The sequence below is a fragment of the Rhipicephalus microplus genome, chromosome 6 (genome assembly GCF_043290135.1).
Source record: "Rhipicephalus microplus isolate Deutch F79 chromosome 6, USDA_Rmic, whole genome shotgun sequence".
In the NCBI taxonomy this organism is placed as follows: Eukaryota; Metazoa; Arthropoda; class Arachnida; order Ixodida; family Ixodidae; genus Rhipicephalus; species Rhipicephalus microplus.
In genome coordinates, this window is record NC_134705.1 from 39,798,373 (window position 1) to 39,821,276 (window position 22,904).

Consider the following 22,904-nt stretch of genomic DNA (forward strand, 5'->3'; position numbering starts at 1 on the left):
GTTACCATAATGACCAGCGTTCATTTTCCCTAAGTGCTACATGCCCATCCTATGTTCATTTCTCCTTCTCAATTTCCACTATGATATCTTTAACCCATTTGCTCCTTTATTGAACTTTCTCTCTTCCTATTACCCCTGGAAAGAGAGACAGGTTTATTTAAAGAAAGGCAGAGAGGTCGGCCAGAGTGATAGCCTGCTCAAGGCTGCTACTCCTAATACCCCAAAAACTTCCCTTTCCATCACTCACTGCATCACACTACACTGGTGGAACAACACTGGCAAGAAATCAGCTAGGGCTGACTATAGAAAAGAACCAAGTGACTTGAAAGACTCTTTGAATACCTATAGTTGGTGCATATTGACAGAATTTCCTTAGCACAACAACACCACAGCCAAAAAAATATACAAGCAAGAAGCAATACTTAGAAATAATAAAAGAAACACATTTGACGCATCCGAAAATGCGTTTGATGAAAAAAAAATCCGTCATCATCTTCACTTCTTCTTTTTCAATCATTAAACGCATCCATGGATGTGCCACATGTATATATATATTTCATGACAACGTTGTGAAACAAACATTTCTAACTAGCGCTTGTCTCTTGCGAATCTTTCTTAAATTCTGCGTTCTTCTTGTCAACTAGTGACCTTGTTACGTACTCGTAGTCAGTAGACACTTTAGTGAAGCGTGCCGTCCATTGTTTGATCTTGCGGGCTCTGACTGCGTAGACAAAGTTGTACAAGCCAACGTCTTCAACAGGATCTCCCGCTGCAGCCCTGATTACAGCCTGTACGTCACCGAAATATGTAAGGGAATGAGAAAAACACTTGCAGTCAGTTTTCGAAGCTGGTTAACACTTTGAACGAAAAAGCTTTACCTTCACGGCAAACAGAGCGTATAAGGGCGATTGACTCTCCGAGCAACAAAAGGTATTTCACTGCTGTGACAATATAAGGAACACTTTATAGGACACTTTGTGCCTGAAATTCATGGCCCTGATGGTGGAGATGGCATTGAAGTTGCGCATTTATTACGCACAGATAGGGTGGTCATCGTCACTAAACAATGCAGAATGATGGTTCTTCTTGATCACTCCCTGCTACAGTGAACGTACACTCATGCAGTATCGAAATACTAACACTAAACACCTGAAATAACTAAATACCCAATAAATATCTAGTGTACTATCTACGGTGGCATTTTAAAAATTGTAATCTTTGAGTTTAAAAAACATGTGTTACTTTCGCATTTCATATGACATATGCCCAGATTAAAGCATGTGCCGTCAAAATTCTGTTTCCTTGCCTTAAAAGACAACTCGCCAGGTTTGACAATTTCGAGCTGACAAGCGCAATGCGTAGATTTTGCGTTCACGACCACGTCTGCCAAAGTTTGCAACGCTACCCGCTATGAAAATGCGTCAAATTTCAAAAAGAACGCTGATCATCCTTCGTTTGGCGGGTGCGCGCACACAGAATGAGGGCATGACATACACGTATAAATGGCCAACGTTCATGGCAGTGCAGTGACGTTGTCGTATACGTAGTCAACTGTGCTCTGACGTTTCTAGCGGTGGCACGTGAGAAGGCGAAAATTATTTAACACGACATGCGCAGTTTATGTAATTCCTTGCTTGAAGAGAATAATAAAACTTGAGATAAATAACAGGACGCAATAAACGAATGCGCGTGTTTTTTTTTCATTTCATTCCATGAGTTGTACAAAGATGCGTGCTAATGTGCTGGCGTTTCGGATGCGTGCGTGTCCCTGTGGTCAGCGCATTGACCGGATGACAGCGTGGAAACGAAAGTAATGCTCCTACGCGTTCACCTACTCAATGTGCTCATCTATTGGGTTTGTTCTGAAACTCACCGTAGGCAGCTAAATTTACAGCTAAATGGACAGCAGCTATACTAAGTCCCATTCCAATTTTCACGTATACCTGGCAAAATCGACGGCTCCGAGAAGACCACATCGTATACAAATACGATGCAGGCTACTTTGCTGTCCAAACGAGATGGTGGCTCAGCAAATCACTCAGATAGATCGGATCTCGCCGAAATGGTCATCTGCACACAATCAGAAACTTCTCAAGGCCCACATTGTGAGTAATGTTTAGTTGTTTTCAGATTTCAACACGAAATCAGCCAGAAAACACAACAGTTACGTTTGTTTATTTTCGTTTTCTTTTCACGACGAGAGGCGACGCATTCTCGCGCTGAAGACGGCTAAGTGTGACCGGCTAAGGGTGATGAACATAGATGAATATGGGTACAGAAGCTGAGGTAGTGATCGCAAACGTATCAAGCGGAGTTTTTGGAACAGAAACGAAAATGAGAAGCAGACGTTATGAGCAACCACAACGTAATATTTACTCAGCCAGGCAAATAGAAAGAGCGCCTAAAGAGATCGAGAAACTAATCATAGTTGATACTAACACAGAGAAGACGTACACAAATCTGACTAGATTGTGTTTGTTATAGCTTTCTAAGGTATGAATAAAATCATCCGGCAAAAGAAGACACAAATCCAAGAGCTGGTGTGGCGAAAAAGTTAAGAGAGCCATAGTAAGACGTTCGGAAACCTCCAGGGGGGCAAAGGTATGCTAAACACAGTGGTTAATCCGAAAATGACATAGCAATAAAATGGGACAACTCTTGAGTCACAGAAGGGAAGCGTCCAATGTGATCAGTGAACGTGGTAGAAGAAAGGGAGCGCAATGGATGGCGGAAGTGAACAAAAATAAAAGAAAGGCAGCTGCAAAGTTTTGGAACCATCTCAATTCTCTGAGTAATAAGACAAGCATGAAAGGGAAAGTTTTAACTACAATTCAAGGGGTTAGACTAGAAGGGGATGAGGCAATAAAATATTTAAGGAAAGGGATAACAGTAAAAATTAAACAACAAGAAAGCGCTGCATGCACCACACCAAATGATGATGTACCAATTAGCGCAGTGGCTCCACTGGTACAACGAGAGTGGGAAAGTGCAGAGAAGAGGGTTCCTAATATGCACATCAACAGGCCCTGTCGGCATCCCAATTATGCTAATAAAGTAACTAGAACCGTAATCTAAACAAACAATAAAAGAGTCAGCGAGCAAAGCAATAATGAATGGCAAAGCCTCCAATGGGAGGAAACTAAGCAGGATAAGCATGATCTATAAAGATAAGGGGGACAAAGCTGATGTAAACAACTACCGTTTTATAACAGTGACAACAGCAGTTTACAGGCTGGTGATGCAGATAGAAAAGACAACAGACATGGGTGGAGAATGAGGGGTTGCTGAGAAAACGGCAAACTGGATTTCCTAAACGAAGGAGGTTGGAGGACAATTTGTTTTCATTGATGCAGTGTATTGAAAAAGCGCAAAAAATGGCAGCATATCCACGGAGTAAATGATCGAGAGTGCGGCGAAGCATTCGTCCGTCCATTCGTTCTTGCTTCCGCCCGTCCATGCATCCATCCGCCCGTCCGTGCTTGCGTCTGTTCGTGCGTCCGTCCTTGCGCTCGTCCATGCATCCGCCCATGCGTCCGTTCATGCACCCATTCATGCATCTGTCTGTGTGTCCGTTCGTCCATCTATTCAACACTCCAAGTACCACAATCTCGCATCTTTTCATCATATATTCTCCATATAGAAGCACCGCCATCCCGCGGACATTTCAAGGACTAAACGAGAGGTGGCACACACACTATTTCCTACGGCTTGCGCATCGGGTCTACTTCCCACCTTTAACCACCTCGAGTTCATGGTATTTACTAGTTCACTGTATTCATGGCACTGCGGCCCAACGCTCGCTAAACCTTTCTAAAACCAAGGAGGTTACGCCCAGCAATTATAACGTAGCAACCTTTTCCTGTCAGACAGTGCTCAATGTACATGCCAATGGCTGCTAACGGGAAATGAGAGACAGGCAATTCGGCTTTTACTTTCTTATGGCTGGCGCTTCGTACTTACTTCCCACCTTTAACCGCCTCGAGTTCATGGTGTATACTAGTTCATTGTATTCATGGCACTGTGGCTCAACGCTCGCTAAACCTTTCTAAAACTAAGGAGGTTACACCCAGCGCGTATAACGTAGCAAGCCTTTCTTGTTAGATAGTGCTGAATTTAGTTGCCAATGGCTTCTAAATGGTATCGCAGCGTACGCGTTAACTAAAAGCCGAACGCTCCTGTCTCTCATTTTCTCTTAGCAGCCATTGGCATGTACATTGAGCACTATCTTTTATTGTTCAACACCGCAAAGAAGAAATCTCTCACCGGCACCACCTTGGAGGTTAAAATGTTATATTTACTACACACTACAACGGCTACGAGGGACGAATGGGTGCCGCTATAAGGAGCTCCACCCCTAAAAGAACACAGGCCCCTGTGGCTGGCATCTTTAGATATCGAGGGAGCTTACGATAGTGTGATTCAAGAAGACTTGTGGGAATACTGGACACACTAGATGTAGAAGGTGGAATAACTAATTTTCTAAACAATATCGCGACCTATAGAAGTACAACGTTGGCTTCAACAGGGATGTCTCTTGTCACCTTTGTTATTTATGCTCTATCTTCAGTGACTAGAAGCCGAATTAGAGGGGAGCCGACGCGTATTCAGTGTTTGTTTTGCCAAGCAAGGCAAACGCGTTGAACAGTAATTGCCAGCATTCATGTATGCAGATGATATAGTATTATTAGCCGACAACAAGGAAGACAAGTTATGTAGTGCTCGTGGAGAGGAGCAGAAAACGGTTGAAGATTTGAGAATGTTCTGTAAAAAGCTCCACTTTATAGTGCAAGATAGTGGCACGCAATTTTTCAAAACATCAGGGTTTAGGGACAGTGAAGGCAAAATGCACCTTAAACAGGTATGAATAACCAGGAGATGGTTAAGTGATTGTGGCTACAATCTTGGTGTGAGTGAAATTCAATCTTTCAACACATTATGATAGTACCTAACTTTATAGCTAGGTGGCGTTAGCCGCCGCCCAGTCTAAAGGCCACAGCCGGATACACCTATCTATTTAGCCGTCCAGACATGTTTAATTACTTGGACAGCATTGGCTCGGCGCGGTCTTCCAAGCTATTTGCGTAGCAAGTCGACGCGCTGTCTAAGAACTCGAATACGGCCATTGTACCGCGTCTAAGCCAGCGTTTCCGAACCATCTCGCAGAAAGATGAATTAGACCACAAACTAACGCTGGCAAAGAAAAAATGCCGTTCGTGTTATCGGGGGTTGGGCCTGTTCGGGCACGTCACGCGCACGTGACCACTTCGTCGGATGCCAAAGAGGGTAGAGAAGAGGTTTGGCTTGCAAACGCTACGTGGGGAAGCGGAAGGGGTTTCGAGCTCGCCTCCTCTTATCCTCGTTTCGCGCCGCTTCAAAAAAAAAATTTCTCAGCTCGTAATGGATTGATTGAGTGAGTGAAATAACTTTATTGAGTTCACAATTTTGTGGCATAACACTCCTCATTGGACGCACAACAACTTCCATGGTCTAACTAAACTTTGTTATGAGGCCTGGTGAATGGCCCTTAAGATTATTCTTTTAGCCAAACATCGCTTCGTCTTCGAAGCAAAAAAAAATTGACAGATCCCACGTACATTGCAAATCAAGTGTATGTGAAGCACGAATCAGGAAGTTTGATATGGCATTTTGAAATAAGCGCACCGTTACGAGGCGGGCGTAAATTAGGCCATACAAGACTGCCTTGTCATGATTATCATGTTTTGGCACCTAATTTACCTTCGTCGTCCATTCGCGTCCCGTGATACCAAATTGAGTATATGTGGAGCTAGTGAAATGGCTGCGAGTGCATGAACACCTATCCTCTGACTGACTTCTCCGTCGTATCTCAGGATTCTTTGCGTTATAATGAATTACCAAAGCGCCGCTCTGTGCAATGCTGTGAGACACTGCAATGAGAGGCACGTTGGTACAATAATTAAAACACTCAAAAGCATTTTCTTTGTTGCTCAACTGATGGTCTTACGTATACTTACGTCGCACTTCAAGTCTCTAACATTTTTGTCGAATTGTTCCAATATACCAATACGAATTTTCTGTTTGCTCTGAAAACAAAATTGAGAGAAACATTAGTATTCATGGTGCTCTGAAGGTGTGATGCCAAATGAGAGCTCATACGCGAATCATATTCATATCATTGTCTCATATTGTTTGTATGCTCACAGAAAATTTTAGGAGACCACTTGAGACTTTTTAGAGTAGTGCTGAAAAAGGAACTCCACCACTGCTACCACTGCTACCTTGAGCAGGAATTGCAGAAAAAGTCAAGAATCTCAAAAGACCTGACGTTTAACTACACTAATAGTATTTTGTGCAGAAGTTCTCAGAAGAAAGAGCACTTACAATTGACCGCATTTTTATAAAATTGAAATTCATGGCAGAAACAAAAAACCACGATCACAACCCCACGTAACCTTGGTTACTGTAAAGCCTTAAAAAAAACGAAATGAAACAAACCTGCACACATATACAAATAAAAAGGCTTCAAAGAAATTTTCTCGAGGTGCATCTGTTTTGGATGAAAAAAAAACTGTGTGTGGATTTTAAAGATATGTTGTCTGATTGGAGCCCATCAAAAATTAGTGTTTAACAATCTTGGTATGTTATGTACGACTCTTTGGTTTTCATATGTGGTACGACTTTTCCTGCATTTCTTTTTATGTGTTGGACCCATAGTGGTACTTCCTTGTAACCTTGAAAGGTGCTTAAAAACATCCGACCTAGTTTTCAACTCTTCTTTATATGGTCTACATAAAGGGCAATCACATTATTTTTTGTGGCTTGCAGCACCAGTTATTCAAAAAATATTCATGTGTGTGAAAGTGTCTTGAGACATTTGCAATCATGTGCAGGAATATTTATGGTAGGACACATATCATGTGCAGACATTCTTGTGTCGCAGAGCCTTGAACTAAAATACAGTAATTAAATAGACATTGAAACAAACTGTTGAAAGTCATTATCATGTCATTTTCGGCTGTAATGGCGATTGCCGTGAAAAATACCATTTCGTTGAGGCAACTTTGTTGCTAAGCAGCCAACATGTGTGTCCGAGCATAGTGGTTCCTGAATGACAACGCCCAATTATAGATAAGCTATACTATCTAAAAACAGGCCACTCAAGCCTTTTCGCGGCCCAGCAAGAAAGGGTCTGACCAACCGCTAGATGGCGTATTCATGCTCACTTTTACTCCTTTTTAAGGTATGTAATAGCCTCCTCAGGAGGGCATTGAATACTCAAGTTTATCATCAATTTTTTGTAAAGAAAAAATTTCATTAATTGCAACTTTTCATATCCGCTCTACATCATTTCCCGCTGAGGAAACCTAATGCCTTACAACAGAAAACAGAAAAATATGACTGGAAAGTGTTGTCTTTCTGCATTCGATTTGCACAAGGAGGCACATTCATTTTGTTTAGATCTGACGAAGAATGGGTGTGTAGCCTAGTGGTAAAGACACTCGCTTTCGGCGCGTGAAAGTGCGGTTTCAAATCGCAGCGTCGGAAAGAAAAAATGGGTATTTTAATTATGCTGAAGATATTATCGGGTCTGATCAACCACTCGTGGCGCTGGAAGCAGCGCAGTAGCTGGGACACAGGGCCCCACGGGAATGTCCGCTCTTTATGTAAATATGTTTCTCTATGGCCTAATGTGCTGGATACGATGGGTTATTTCTGGATTTCTGAAAACTGGATTATTTCGTAACAGTGGGCCGTAAGCGCAGAGCACATAGCAGAACGTTGAGCTCGGGTGCATTTTCACCACTGCTTGCTTTTGTAAAAACTAATCCTAAGAAAAAAATTGGCAGATCCCACGTACAGTAGGAATCGATGATATGCGAAGCACGAATGAGAAACGCAAATGTGTCACTTTGAAATCAGCACAATGCTGTGAGATGGAGGTGAATGATGCCGTAAATGACTTCCGTGTCAATATTATCATGTTTGGATGGGTCGTTTACCTTCGTCATCTTTTCACGTCACGTGATGCCAAATTTAGTATATGTGAATCTAACAAAACAGCCGGGAGCACACTATGAAAGTGGTATGTTGTCGCGTTCTTACATGCCACACGTGTCAGAATTATCGTGTTTGCACCAGTCATACACTTTCATCATTCATTGATATCACGTAACACCACATTTGGCATATGTGGAGCAAGCGAAACCGCCGCGAGCGTATCATAAAGGGCCCAATATACACCATTGTAGCGTTGACGCACGCGCACGCTGGGCACAGCAAAGCTACGTTAGCAAAACGCGACCACTCTACAGTCTGACGCCAGGCACGATAAGCGTTATTCGGCGCGGCCCGACGGCAACCGGCTCGAAATGCGACATGCTTCATTTCGCACCCAAGCAACACTGCGTTTCCCTCTTTTCCAGACGAAGGGACGTCGAACGTGCTGAAACGCGCATGCGTCAAAGCATTGCTGCACGGCGTGAACCTGCGAGTACATGGCAGGACCGGTGCCTGGCGTGGCAACGCCGGAGTGACCAGACGAAATCAACGCCGGTGAGCACGTGCACCGCATCACGTCGGAATGTATCGGCGCCTTGACTGTGGCATGTAGTCATGTTCTCACATGGCACACATCTTATGATTATCATGTTTGCACCAATCAAATACCTTTGTCATCCATTGGCGTCACGTAATACTGAATTTCGCATATGTGAAGCTATTAAAACAGCCGCGAGCGCATCGTGAGTGTGGCATGTAGCCATGTTCTTACATGACACGCATGTTGTGATTATCATATTTGAATGTGTCATTTATTTATGTTGTCCGTTCGCGTCACGTAATACCTAGTGTGGTGCATGTAAAGCTATCGAAACGGCCGCGAGCATATCATAAGCGTAGCATGTAGTCAAGTTGTTACACGAAACGCATCTCAAGTTTATCATGTTAGCACCAGTATCATACCTTCGTCTTTCATTCACGTCCCGTATTACCAAATTCGATTTAAGTGAAGCTAGGGAAACGGCCACCAGCGCATCATGAACGTGGCATGTAATCATATTGTTACATGACACGCATCTCATGATTACCATGTTTGCACCGCTCTTATATCTTCGGCATCCATTCACGTACCCTAATAACAAATTTGGTATATGTGACACTAGCGAAACACCCATGAGCGCCTCATCAGCTTGGCATGTAGTCATGTTGTCACAAGACACGCATGTCATGACTTTCATGTTAGGGTCTGTCGCTTGTGTTTGCCATGCAATCATGACACCATACCAGTTTTGCCAGATGTCATGTGAACGAAACCACCGCAAGAGCTGCAGCAGCATGAAATGTAAATCATGACATTCATGATGTCCATGTCATAAATTCACGTTAGGACTAGTCAAATACCTTCTCCATACAGTCATGTTATGCCATACCAAGTTTGGTATGGATATCGTTATCGAAACGGCCAGGAGAGCTAAAAGTCGTAGGCGTCTAGATAGATAGATAGATAGATAGATAGATAGATAGATAGATAGATAGATAGATAGATAGATAGATAGATAGATAGATAGATAGATAGATAGATAGATAGATAGATAGATAGATAGATAGATAGATAGATAGATAGATAGATAGATAGATAGATAGATAGATAGATAGATAGATAGATAGATAGATAGATAGATAGATAGATAGATAGATAGATAGATAGATAGATAGATATGCTCTATGTCGCCGAAGCTCGCCACTAATGCTTCGCATTTAAAAAATTCTGTTCAAGAAAAGCTAGAGTGCGAAAAATACTCCTTCCGAATTGCAAAGTAAACACATGATTTCTTTGTCAAATTTTGCCCTACCCAATGCTTTTAAGTGGTGCTAAGTGACGCGAGCGCTGTAAAGCAGCGGTGGCGTTGCTTTGAGCCTCAAGGAAAGAACACGATGGAACAAACGTGACAGGCATATGATATCGAAGAGGCAAAGTGCATCAATCGTATCTTCGTGGGGCAGCGCTCGGACGCACGAGTGACGTTAGCAGCCATACCCTTCACGGGGCGTCGTTCCACGACCTCTCCCTGAACTAAAGCGAACTGCCGGCCCCCAATGAAGAGCAAGTGCGTGCACTGGCATTGAAAAAAGATGCATTGTTATCACACTATGTTGTAATTATGAAAAGTGAGTAAATACACGTACCAGAATATCTTTTTGATCAGCGAAATACTTGTTTTTATCCGGTATCATGCTAACATTGACTGGCACAATTTTAGTGCTGAATCCATCGAAAAAGTAGCCAAAGTATTCACGATAGATGTCGGTGATCTCTGTTTCCTAGACGCAAAAGATATGCGGGTTATTGTGTTAGAATGCGCACCACTGCTTTTTTCTACTCGTTCTATCAACATAGAGCGTCGCGAATATATAACTTGCAATACTTTACCTTGTTTCAATTTTTCTGAGTAACTCCATGCGAAAATGGACTACAATGATTTGTTCGAATTTCCTTCTAAGAACTTCGAGGCTGTTGCCATCGTCTTTTCCAAAACAGGGCACATAATGGGAGAGCATAAGTTTCGGTGCTTATTCTATTTCATTTCATTTCACCTATAATAACCCCTTAGGACAATGTGCACTTCAGTAAGAGAGGTACACGCATCAAAATGAGCACGATGGAAATACAATAGAAGTAGTAAATACAAAGAAAATCTCAGAATGCAATGTTGGTTTTTGCATCGCGTAACTTTTGAGAACTGTAAAGGTGTGGGATGCCGTGCCGACGGAAGGTTCGTTCCCGACCTTGAAAACATCACTGTTCATTCGTTGTATAGGAACAGCAGCAGATCGAGCATACTCACGCTACTCTCGTCAGACCTAACAGAGAAATGATGGAAGCGAGCTTAGCAGATTGGTTTTTACAGCCACCAGTGGTGACGTCAGCCTCCCGTGAAGACTCGGTGGCGCTGTTCTTTATAGGAAGTACGTTGCAGCAAGTGGCTGTGTCACGCCGGGATTACCAGTGACGACACGGAGGCTGCGCAGCGTTCGGCGCACTGCTGACCACATCATCCTTCCCCCCTCCCCCCATAGAGTGCAGAGCCCCCAAGATCTGTAGAAATCTGCTAGGTGTACCAGGCATCCAGAGCGTGTCATGCAAGGAAGAGGATGGGACGTAGGTGGCTGTGGAAAGATACCGATTGAAGAAAGGGCGCTGTCTGGTTCGTTCATGGTGGTGTATGTGGGCTTGAGTCCGTCAATCGATAAGCGGACGTCAGTCCCGTTCAAGCGCAGACAGAAGATTTTGTCATGGCGAAGAATGACTAGGCAGGGTTCACTGCAGGGTGGCTGGAAAGGCCAGCGGACGGTGTCATCACGGAGGAATGCGTGCCTGCTGAATGCTACCTTCTTGTACACAAAAGGTGTGGGCTTGTTGTGGGCTGCAGATGATGGGTGTAAGGCTGTGATGGTGCATCGCATCTGGGCAAAGAAGTCGGTGGGGCCTGACGTTAAAATAATGGATGGCAGAGCTACGAAAAATTTACATAGGAGACAAAGTGGTTTCTGTAGACGAGCTTTGCTAGTACTTGAAAGAATGTACACCGTGCATGTCTGGATTCAAGCTGGCGCGAAGGCTGAAGATGACAGCTGGGACTGTCCTCGGCACGTATGTAAGGCGTGTATTTCAGGATTAAAGATCATGTTGATGGTATAGAGGCACATAAGGCTTGCTTTGTCCTATGCACGTGTTCTAAACGGTTGTGGTTGCCAGTCTTGGAATGGGGACTTCTTGTCGCTGTACTAAAGACATGTCCTAGGTAAGTTCCTGCAGTTTGGTGTCTGTGGTCTCGGCCTCAGTGAGGACACCCGCTATTATCTGCACCGAGCTGATGATGGCTACACGAGAAAGTGCGTCAACGACCACTTGGTCTTTCCCGCTGACATGTTGGATGACAGTGGTGAACTGTGCGATGAACGAGGTGGGAGTTTGTCGCGAAGTTGAGAAAACGCGTAAGTTAGAGGATTGTGCTTAGTATAGATGGTGCAGTTCTGTACTTCGAAATTTTGGTGAAAGTATTGCACTGTTTGGTATATCACGAGAGGTTTGCTGGAATAAGCTGATCAACTCGTTGGGGTAGCGGCCGTGATTTCGTCGGTGCACTTGGTCTTTGAAAGGGCCGCCACCTGAGCTGAGTGTACCATGAAATCGAATGCCAAGGGTTGTCAGGTGTTGTCCACGCGTTGCATCAGGCCAGCGCCTACGGCAAAACCAAGGGTGTCCTTGAGGAGTCCCAAGAAGCGTTAGGCACGGGATTGGGAGAGAAATGGGGCAGTGCAGAGGGCAGCCTTGCGTTTCTCCAAATTTGTATCAACGTCAATGTCCACGTGACGAGTTCGTTTCCTCGTATACCAGCTAGAGCATCATACAGGGTCCCCTGGAAGTCGGAGATATGAGGAGAGAAACGTTTGTAAGCATTGAGCATGCCGAGAAAACAGTGGAGGTCTTTAACAGTAGAGGGTTGAGGGTACTACTGTAAGTTAGATATGCATTCAAGCAAAAGTCGAGGTTTCTCTGAAGAAACTTCGTGGCTGAGGTAATGCATGGTTGAAGCACCGAACGTCCTTTTTTGGACGTTGACGAGTAGGCTGTGGGCGTCGAGATGTTGGAGTATCAGACGAAGGTGCCCGTGGTGTTCTTCGACGTCAAGTGAAAATACAAATATGTCATCAAGATTGACGAAGCAGAATTCGAGGCCGTGGACGACTTCGTCGATGAAGCACAGAAAGTTAGACCAGCGTTCTCTAGGCTATGACTCATGAAGGGAAACTCGACCAAGCTAAACGGGATGATTATGGCAGTTTTCGGAACGTCGTCTGCATTGGCAGGTATCTGCGTGTAAGCATTCACAAATCCTAGCTCAGAGAACACTTTGTAGCCATGAATGCGATGAGCGAAGTTCTGTGTTTTCTGTGTACCACCTGAAAGGGTGCATATTTTGGACCACTTGGCTAGTAAAAAACACGGACGAAAAGGTCCAATGGTAACGCGAGCGCATCACACAATGATGCACCCGGCCCAGGTCTTGAAGCCGTCGAAGGGCGAGGAGGTAGAGTCCGGTAGAGAGGGAAAGTTGAAATCTTCCGGGGAGGTGGCCGCTGATACGAACGTCAGCAGTGCTCTGAGGCAGCTTTCTGCTACAGCATCACCAGAAGTTTCCCGAACTCGGCAGACCGGGTGGTCAATCCCTGAGAATGCGACTGCGACGCCTTCCCATGCTTCGAGACTGTCGGTGCTTTTGTGGCAATTTCGTGTCGGCGACCACGGCCGAGTCGAGAGGTTGACTCCATGAGAACTGCATCAGTGGCGCCGTCCCACGCTGTTCGAACCCGTTCAACAAAAGGTTTGTGTCGCGAAGCTTTCGTTGAGACACGACCACTACCTCGAATCCCTACAGGACAGCGTCTAGCTGGCTGGGCGATGATGGGGTTGAAAGCCTTCTAGCAGGCCAGCTTACGCACAATGGCATCTGCTAAGACGAAATGCCAGGCCAAAGGTAACAGTACCTGTTCGGGATGGTGAGCTCGTTGAGGGTGTAGTAAGCCTTACATATTCGCAATCTTTCGGTCTTCCTCGTGCCAAGCTGAAGTGGCGAGGCCCATGGACTATCGGAGCGACGGGCGAAGCTTCTCGGTGCAAGACTTCGAAATCTGATTGGCTACGTACATATGGTCTGGCGCAAGGATATCGGCACGGCGGAAAACTGGCGGCCCTGGATTGGTCTAGACTAGAGATGCAGAATTTCCAGAAATTTTGAGCAACCGAAAAGAAACTGTTTCCTTCTCTTTTTCCCATTATTCTGAGAACAATGGCAAATAACAGCTTTTTTAGCATATTGCAATGGTTTATGGCGAAGCGTCAAAAGGAATAATTTTCATTTTGTGAATAAGAAAAACTGAATGCTTATTGTATTTTGACAAACGAATAAGACATTTACCAGATCCTAGGCAGGCCTGAAGCATCACCGCAAACTCATTTAGTTTTCTACGATTAGGTGCAGCTTGCTAGTATGAGTACTGCAGCTAGGAGAATGAACCTAGACATGCTTACTTCATCGTGGCTTTGACTATGGAAACATTAGGGAAATTGGTAAAAAGATCAAGTTGAAACTCCTATTCAGAGACAGTATCACTGGCTTCGTATGTAGCTTTCTTCATCATGTTAAGATGTCGCATTGTGAAAAGCGTAGCTGCTTATGCAGTGCTTACAGACAGTGAGTCCCTGTTTCTCACCAACGGTATCCCCGACCATAAGTTGCACCCATACTTCGAAAATTGGCCCCACCTTTGTAAAATGTACTTGCATGTGACTTTATAAGGGCACTTCCACCACATTTTACAGAAGTGTACGAGGGAAAGTCAAAACTGGACAATAACGAGTACGAAAACGTCAGAAACCATCCTTCATATAACCACACCTGGCCCACAAAGCTGAGCTAAAGACCAGACGCTGGAGCAGGCTTTATTTGATGTTGGTGGCGAGTGTAAGGCGTATTTTGATGTTTTGGTATTATGTTTGAAATTTCGGTTTCACGTTTAACTCTGGGTATCGCCTAAGCTTTTTTTTGTACGTTTTACCCTACGAAAATATTGACTAACCTTTCTGACTGCGCCAAAGAAAGCAGAAAAAACAGTTTCTTTATTTGTCTCGTTTTTTTTTGACGCTTCGCATCTCTAGTCCGAATGTAGTGAATGGTGGTGTACTCTAGTTTCCGTGGAAGCTCGCTGCAATGCGTTAAACTGGGAAGTTCGGTGAGGGTGGCGTGAAACAGCGAATGATTGCCAACACTTAGCACTTTAATTGAAGCTTGGTTGGTGAATGTTCGTTCGCTGCCTTGGTGTGTAATGTCCCGATGTCGCACCGATGAGCTGGTCATTGTGGTAGTCCCGGAGAAGATTGTAGTAAACCAGAAAGCCTCAGCCGATGATTCGCTAGGCGGCGTCAGCGATGACAAAGTACCAGTGAAGGTCGTGGCGTAGGTTATTGAGCTGGATGTGTAGGCACAGCGACCCGTACCTAATTATGGTGGACTAGTTAGCCGACCTGAGCTGGAAAGGTGCAGGGGGACGAGGACCTTGAAGATGCGCTCGTGGGTAGCAGCAGATGTCTGAACCGGTGTCGACAACATACTGCTGTTTTGTGATTTGGCTGGTAATGAAGATACGACGGCCGCTATGGCTGCAGTTTGCGGCCGTCTCCACCCACTGCCGTAAGCATTTTTTATTGGCGGAGCACGGTGGTCAGTGTGGCCGGGCTCTTTCAGCATAGCGCTGATGGTAGTAGCACCAGCCGTGCTCAGCAGGCTGTTGGGACGAGGCAGTGTCACTGTCACTGCTTTGCGATCGGTATAGCCGATGCGTTGAAGCCGATCATCGAGGCGTTTCTGAATGGAGCTGAGTTGTTGATCGATGTTGTCATTATGATGCACGAGATCTGTGGTCTTCAGCGGTGCGGCAACAATCTGGATGGTGGGAGAGTGCGGCACAGAGACCTCGCTCCTCAGCAAGGCCGCCGAAAGGAAGCCTGAGCTGTGCCAACAGAATCGCTCCAATTTGCGGTGGAAGTCTTTGGTGCGAAAGCACTTGCAAGAAAAAATCTGGGGCTTCCAATGTTGTCCGCGAGTGCGCTCATGTGGTGGAGTATCCATAGCTGTGAAGGTTTGCGTTCGGCAAGCTCTGCGCACTGAAGTTGTCGCCACTTTTGTTGATACAAAGATGACAGGCGGCATGTAAGTTCGGTCTTGAGTCGCTCGTAAGGATTGGTCATAGGTGGGTTAGTGGGTATATCAATGACTTCGGTGACGTAGCAGGCGTCTAGGTGGGCGACGATGTAATTGCAGCGTTTCCGTTGATGTGCGATGCTTGGTAGAAAAAACTGTGCCACAACTTGGGCGAACCTCAGGCGAGTCTCCCAAAACAATGAAAGCTTGAAAGCAATACGTTGAACGCCCAGGTTGTAAAAGCAGCAGTTGTAGCAGCGCCTGCGTTAACAGTGACCACCGAAAATTGGATCTAGGGGGTGAGGCCCGAATGTGGCTCGAGAAATTTCCGGGCGAATACAACTCAACTAGCTCACGCTGCAGCTGTAGCACCGGCTGCTGGCTCTATAGTTGCTGTTTCAATTGCTCCACTTGCTTGCCAAGAGGGAAAAGGCTTCCGAAGTGACCATGACGATGCGGCGCGTTCGGATTCCAGGTCACCAGATCTGGGATTCCGTGTCGACTGAAGCACGGATCCTCACACAAAAACATAAAAGTTGGTGTACTCTATAGAAAAAGCAACAGATTGACTATAACCATGCTACGCTCATCAAAGATAACGGAGCAATGATGAAACCGGGCTTGGCAGCTTTAGTTTGATAGCCACCAGAGGTGGCTTAAGCCTCCGCTGAAGCTACGGGGGCGCTGTTTCCTATTGGAAGCGTGTTGTAGCACGTAGCCATGTCATGCCAAGCTAACCAGTGATGATACGGAGGCTGCATAGCTTTGTGCGGTGCGCAGTAGTCACCACAAAGGTAACATAGTGAGCAAGGAAGTGATCCCAACAGTGTTAGGTGCGTGAGACAATCAAGAACATATTTGCGTATACTCACTGGCGCAAATAAATCGTTTTATGTGTGCGCGTTGCTGCCACAGCGTTTCTTCTTTAGGTGCTCCTTCATTTAGTTATATGATAGAACGGTTTACGAGCCTATAACTATGAAAAGCTGAGTGCGTTAGTTTTGATTCATGAAGAGAGAGGACGCTACTATAACAATGGTATGCAAAAATAGCAAAAAACAGGACTACTTACATCTAGCAGTTAACGTTTGCAAGCAGTGAAGCTGTTCTAGCTTGCCCTAATTTTGACCCTGTCACAAAACACCGATGCGCCATTGCCATAGCTCCCACCGACGTCACAGGTTCAAGAACACCTGGCATAACCTCGCGATCACCACAGTCACTTCGCCCCAAGCCCCGTATGTACAGCTGTAACTGTCGCGCACGCGCAGTAACTAATGAGCGAGTGTGCCAACGCGTTCGCGCAGTTGTTACTATGGGCCTACTGAGGTCAGTTGGTACACTCATGAAGAAGAGGCCACGCTTCGCGAAGCAAGAATTTCTACAGAATGGGAGAGGCAGTGCCAACGCCAAACTTACCCTTCATACACAGTCAGGATCATCGGAGAAGAAGTGTTTGTAAACGTAGATGCCCTTCCGTTTCGCTGTCATTTTAGCGTTATGCCTTCAATGCAAACTACGGTTTCTTTTTTATTATTAGGAAAACATATTTACATAGATTGTAGCCCTAAACATATCGCCATAAAAAGACAAAAAGGTGTGTGTCCTTTTATTCTTGCGTTACGTTCCTACACCCTCCCACTTTACGCGCCTAAACAGGCGCAATCAGACGCACTTTGATAACCTATATGTAGATTGCGCAATAATTCTGACATGCTAAAGTGTAATTCCATCAAGACAGGACCTATATGTTGCATCAGGAATCTTATGCCTTTCTTTCGGTAGATGTCTTTTTTTTGTGAGTGTTCTCTATACCGTATTGATGGAATATTTCACCGATCACTTGGTAAATGCCACAAAGGTGGCACTGTCAACAGTGCTCCATGATACCGTGAGAACACGCGGATCAACTGCTGCGCGCTATACATTGCGTGGCGCATTTTCAGTCTTAGAAAACCAAGCCCTGAAATATTGCTAATCAGATCAAATCGACAAGCGTGATTTTTTTTCACCTGTGGTTGGTCTCTTTTCTGCTTTTGCGCTACACCGTGAGTAATTATTTATCAGCTAAATTACGGTACGTGCGGCTTCGAGATGTGAACGCTAAAAGTCCTCTAGGCTTACAGGGTGTAAAATTTTGAAGAAGCGGCGAAAGATGGACTAGTTGGTACATAAATTTACACGTGAAAACATAGTGCAAAAATGGGACAAATGAAGGTTATAAGGGGATGTTGCCTTCCTTAGGAATTCTACCATGATGCCTTGGGTGTTGTGTTTGGGGCTCCAAGTGCAAAGATGGGACAAATGAAGGTCACATGGGGATGTTGCCTTCTTTAGTAATTCTACCATGATGCCTTGGGTGTTGTGTTTGGGGCTCCTAGTATACTGTTTTGCGGGTTGTACAATTGTAAGCGTGCTAGCGAGCAAGTGCGCGGGAATTTAGCAGGGTTACATTTACAAAGCTTATAAATCATGACTGCGACGTCTCATCGGCTTGTGTCCTTCCCGAATGATAACCCCGCATACTGACTGATCAAAATATTATGAACAACAGCAAAGACTACTGACATGAATTTTTGTTTCCTCTTTTCAGTCGTCAAATTGAATGCAAAGCCCTCAGGGACCGGGAAAACTTGTAAACGAGAGTGCACGCTGAAAAAGTGATTACAGCCGTCTTTTGTTTTGTTTCCCACTGCGTTCTGACGTCACAACACGCTATGGACTTCTCGTAACCTGCTAGTGCATATAATATCGGGTTATTGCCAAAACTACACCACCCCATGGCTGCGTTAGTGGCGAATAAACAGCCGTATTGAAATTTCGGTGACGCACAAGTAGCCATCTTCAAAGTTTTGGTACCTGACGTCATAAAAACCATCCATACAGCTTTGTGAATTCATCAAAAAAGGTTAGGCGTAAACCCCAAAAGTCATGGGAGACGCCGTCTCTATCGGCTTCCAGTTCAACATATCCGTGGCACAGTATTTCGCAGGCAGCGCTTTTGGAGCTCTAGTAACGCCTTTTCATTCAATTGTGTTGCAATCTACTCACTCTCATAATCATATTCGATTGTGTAGCTGTCAGTTGCTCGAGTTCAAGCACCAAACGGAAATACATGTCAGATTCCCTTGGAACAAAGATAAAAAAATAAAGTCAGTTTTGTCGCACCAAGAACGGCCTCGGTGAGTGCCTTTGGATGCCTAGCGACCGATGGGTGTTGTTTGTGGCAAATCCTGCATGGTTAGTATCGTTTGTCTAATGCATTATCTATTTACGTAATGGCGCTTCCAGCAAAGATCCACGGCAGCTTAACAACGTGCCATCGAAATTTTTGCACGAAGAGGAACTGTGGCTTGAAGACGTATGCCAAAAAGGCTTTTGGACGTTTGTTTTTCATCAGCGCAATATAAATCACTGTCGCACTCGTCTGCGCTGCTGCACGCCAACGGTAACTTATGCCAGTAATGCTCAACCACACACGTCGGTAGCCAACAACCAAAATCTTCCTTCATTTGTACTCGCTCGAAACGGATAGCTGGATGTATCAAGCTGTGCCCTTTAGATCCGGCAGTGGCTCACGCCACCTAGATATAAAATTAAGTACTATGACTACGTGTTGAAGGATTGAATTTCACTCGCACTGTCATTGTAGCCACCAATCAATTTGCCTCCTCCTGGTTATTTATACCCGTTTAAAGTATCTTTTGCCTTCACTGTGCCTAAATCTCAATGGTTTGGAAAATTCCGCTCCATCATCTTCGACTGTAGGGTGGAGCCTTTTACAGAGCATAATGCGATGTTCAGCCATTTCTTCCTCCTCTCAAGACGTACTAAATAGCGTGTCTGTGTCTTCGTATTTGACTAAGTACGTCTTGGTCCACAATACTCACATTGTGGCCTCGAACAGCAGAGAACTACCCCGAGATTTATCGTAGATATCTTCTTTTGCAATTTCCTGCTTGAATGTTCAGTTGGTCCCCAGTGAAGATTTTGTAAGCACTCCACTCTTCCACATGGCCCTTTCGGTTTCCTTGACTTTCTTAACCAATGTTTCCTTTTGGCTTGGTATTCTGCTGTTGTCTAAGTACTTGCTTGACAATTTTTGAGTTCACTTCCTCCATTTAGTATCAACATTCTTCCCGTATAAGTAGCTGAAAACATTGCCAGCCCAAAGCTCATCTCCCATTTTTCTCAACCACTCCTTAAATTCTATCTTGCTACTAGCTTCCCTGCACTCAAACAATGTCCATGCTATGTCACCCTGTACCCCCTGAATTTACGTACTCCCGTGTGCTCCCAAAGCAAGTCTACCTATGCCAGGTTGTTTAATTTCCAATCTTGCTTGAACCTCTGATTTCACGCACAAGACCACATTGCCGTGCGCCCATTCCCGGACAGGGACACCTTTCCAAACCCCTCTCACATCATACCTAATGTGGTACCTAGGAGCCCTATTTTTATTGCAGCTGCATTCCTGTTACCCTTTGTCATTACTAGTCACTCATTACCCATCTTTCGTGATCCCCTAGGTACTCAGCCCCGTTTTTCATTCATAAGCCCAAGTATTTTTATTTATACAATATTCTTAGACTGACTTACCGAACTGTATATTTTGGTGCCAACGCGTGCCATCTTTTGACAACCACGAAAGACTCAAGTTCACAACTGAACAAATTCTCGGTAGGTGTCACTACACTCCACTTACTCAACAAGCTTGAAACTACAAGTTCAGCCTGTCAGTCTTTCTCACGCTTCAGGCTGACTCTGCATGTCCAGAAAAATACCGCTACCTCTTCATGCTGCCGTAAAGAGTGAGCTACAGAACATGGAGAAAGGTGTCATTCCCCTCATGGAATCTCCAACAGAATAGTGTGCTGGCGCCGTGGTCGTTCTCAAGTGGTGAGTACACCACCCTATGTGCACCTGACAAAACTTATTCAATCGCTCCACACGAATGACATACACTATCATCAGTAAAACGCATCTTGGGGAATACCAGTTAGGGCAAAGTGTTCTCCTAACTCGATGCCACTGCGGAATTTCATAAAGTAAAATGAGCAGAAGAATGTCAAGAATTGACTACCTTCATCACTCCTTGCGGCAGATAATATCTTTAACGCCTTGTATTCGGTATTTCCTCTGCACTTCACTACTACCAACGCCAAATAATTCGCATTCTGAAAAGAATGAATGGCGTGGTAATTACAATAAATAATATTTTGGCCTTTGGCCGAACAGAGGAGGAGCATCATCAAAGACTATCGGAGCTCTTGCAATGCCTACGAAGGGCTGGTGTAAAGCTGAATAAGGCAAAGAGTATGTTTGCCGTACTAAAGTGAACTCTTTAGGTGCAGTAGTGGGCAGCGATGAACATCGCAAAACCCAGACAAGATGAGTGCCCTTAAAAATCTACAGGCACCCTCAGACGTCAGTCAGTTGAGAAAACTTTTCGGAATGGTGAACCACGTGGGACACTTTCTACCAAATCTTTGTGAGATTAGAGCACCAATAGCTCAGCTTCTCATCCAGATCAGCACGTGGTATTGAGTCTCAGACCAGCAGAAGGCTTCTCATATTGTGAAACATGCACTTACTAACATTCCTGCTATGGCATGGTATGACCACATGTCTCTCATCACATTATCAGCCGATGACAGCTCATATGGGCCAGGTGCAGTGCTGTTGCAAGATCAACGCACGAGTGAAAGACGTGATGTCACCTGCATTCCCAAGTAGCTGTCACCTGCTCAGACAACGTACAGCCACACTCAGAAGGAGGCTGTCGCAGTGACTTGGGCTGTAGAAAGATTCAAGTTGTTCGTCAGGGGTATAGTCTTCTGCATACAAGCTGATCATAGCCCACTCAGAACTTCGCTGCGTAAAGCACAGCTCGATATCATTCTACAGTGCATTCAAATATTTCGCATCAGGCTAATGCGCTACCAGTACAATGCTTCCTATGTGCCAGGAAAGCACTTGGCCACTGCACATACCTTGTCACGTGCTCCAGCTGCTTCTTCCAAGAAAAACCAAGACTCGCCAGTTTTGGACGGAGAGATTAGAGTCATAGAGGCATACGCCGGCAAAACTTGTGGAGCTCACTCAGCCTCACTCATGAAATGTATTTTCAGTTTGGACTCAGTCAGACTCAGACTCACGAAAACTCTCCTGAGCCGGACTTCATTGAACTCATACTCGCGGAAATTTTGTTCAACCGGACTCACTTGAACTCAAGCTCACCAAAACATTCCTCACCCGGACTCACTAATCCCAACATTCAAAGTTCGATCCGAGTCCTTGTGAGTTCGAGTGAGTCGACTGATGAGTCAGTCACCCTGGAACAAGCTTCTTCTGCAATGATGTCAATGCTTTTTTACACCAATATCTCATGTGATCGGTGCTTTTCTAGGTGCTGTTTCACATAGTATCTTCAAAAACAAGTTCCGAAAGCTTCCAAGACAGTATATAAGGTCATTTTTCTAAAAAGAGAGGACAGCATAACATATATTGATCAAGAAATTTCTTTGAAGAGTTGGCGGAGTAGGGTCAAGGTACCCCCATACGTAATTCATGTCTCTAAATAATCAATACTGAAAGGGTGTATGAATGATGCTGCTTTGGAGTACCTGTCAGTAGACGTGAGTATAAACGTGAACCCAGGTAAAGCTGATTGTAATGCTGAAGATGACTAGATAGGACCTTAATTCGGCAAAAAACTGGAATTCACTCAGACTCAGTCAAGAAATATATTTTACACTTTTCACTCAGACTCCGACTCAACAAATGTTTCCGCGCTTGAAATTACTCAAATTCACATTCATGAAAATTTTCTTTAGCTGGACTCACTCGCTCTCAGACTCACAAAAACATCACACACATGGACTCACACTAGCTCAGACTTACGGTTTGATCCGAGTCTCAGTGAGTCCGAGTGAGTCGACTCGTGAGTGAGTCCACCGACCTTGGCATGCAGGTTACGAATCGAGAGCAATGACTGCTCATACACTTCTCAAATACCAAGAAGGGGATGCCATCTGCGTAGGACTCTGCAGATTGTGTAAAGACGGCTGGCCGAGCCATCTATCAAAGGCTCAACAAATACTGAGTGCAGACTGTGAGGAGCACGGCAGAATCTTTCTGGTACTAGGGCTCCTGCTAAAAGAA

At 44.8% G+C, this 22,904-nt stretch overlaps 2 protein-coding genes across 2 annotated transcripts in view; both read right to left on the reverse strand.

The window, feature by feature from the left end:
- LOC142764755 (uncharacterized) overlaps nucleotides 1–6,058 on the reverse strand; it is an 81,112-nt gene extending 75,054 nt beyond the window's left edge. Inside the window, exons 1-2 of the mRNA XM_075865278.1 lie at nucleotides 5,994–6,058; nucleotides 661–788 (exon numbers count right to left, since the gene is read on the reverse strand). The gene's annotated coding sequence lies outside the window, so the exon portion shown is untranslated. The remainder of the gene's footprint in view (nucleotides 1–660; nucleotides 789–5,993) is intronic.
- Nucleotides 6,059–6,188: 130 nt separating this feature from the next.
- LOC142765835 (uncharacterized) overlaps nucleotides 6,189–22,904 on the reverse strand; it is a 32,957-nt gene continuing 16,241 nt past the window's right edge. The window contains exons 4-5 of the mRNA XM_075867639.1: nucleotides 10,165–10,299; nucleotides 6,189–6,257 (exon numbers count right to left, since the gene is read on the reverse strand). Coding sequence (XP_075723754.1) covers nucleotides 6,189–6,257; nucleotides 10,165–10,299 — 204 coding nt within the window. The remainder of the gene's footprint in view (nucleotides 6,258–10,164; nucleotides 10,300–22,904) is intronic.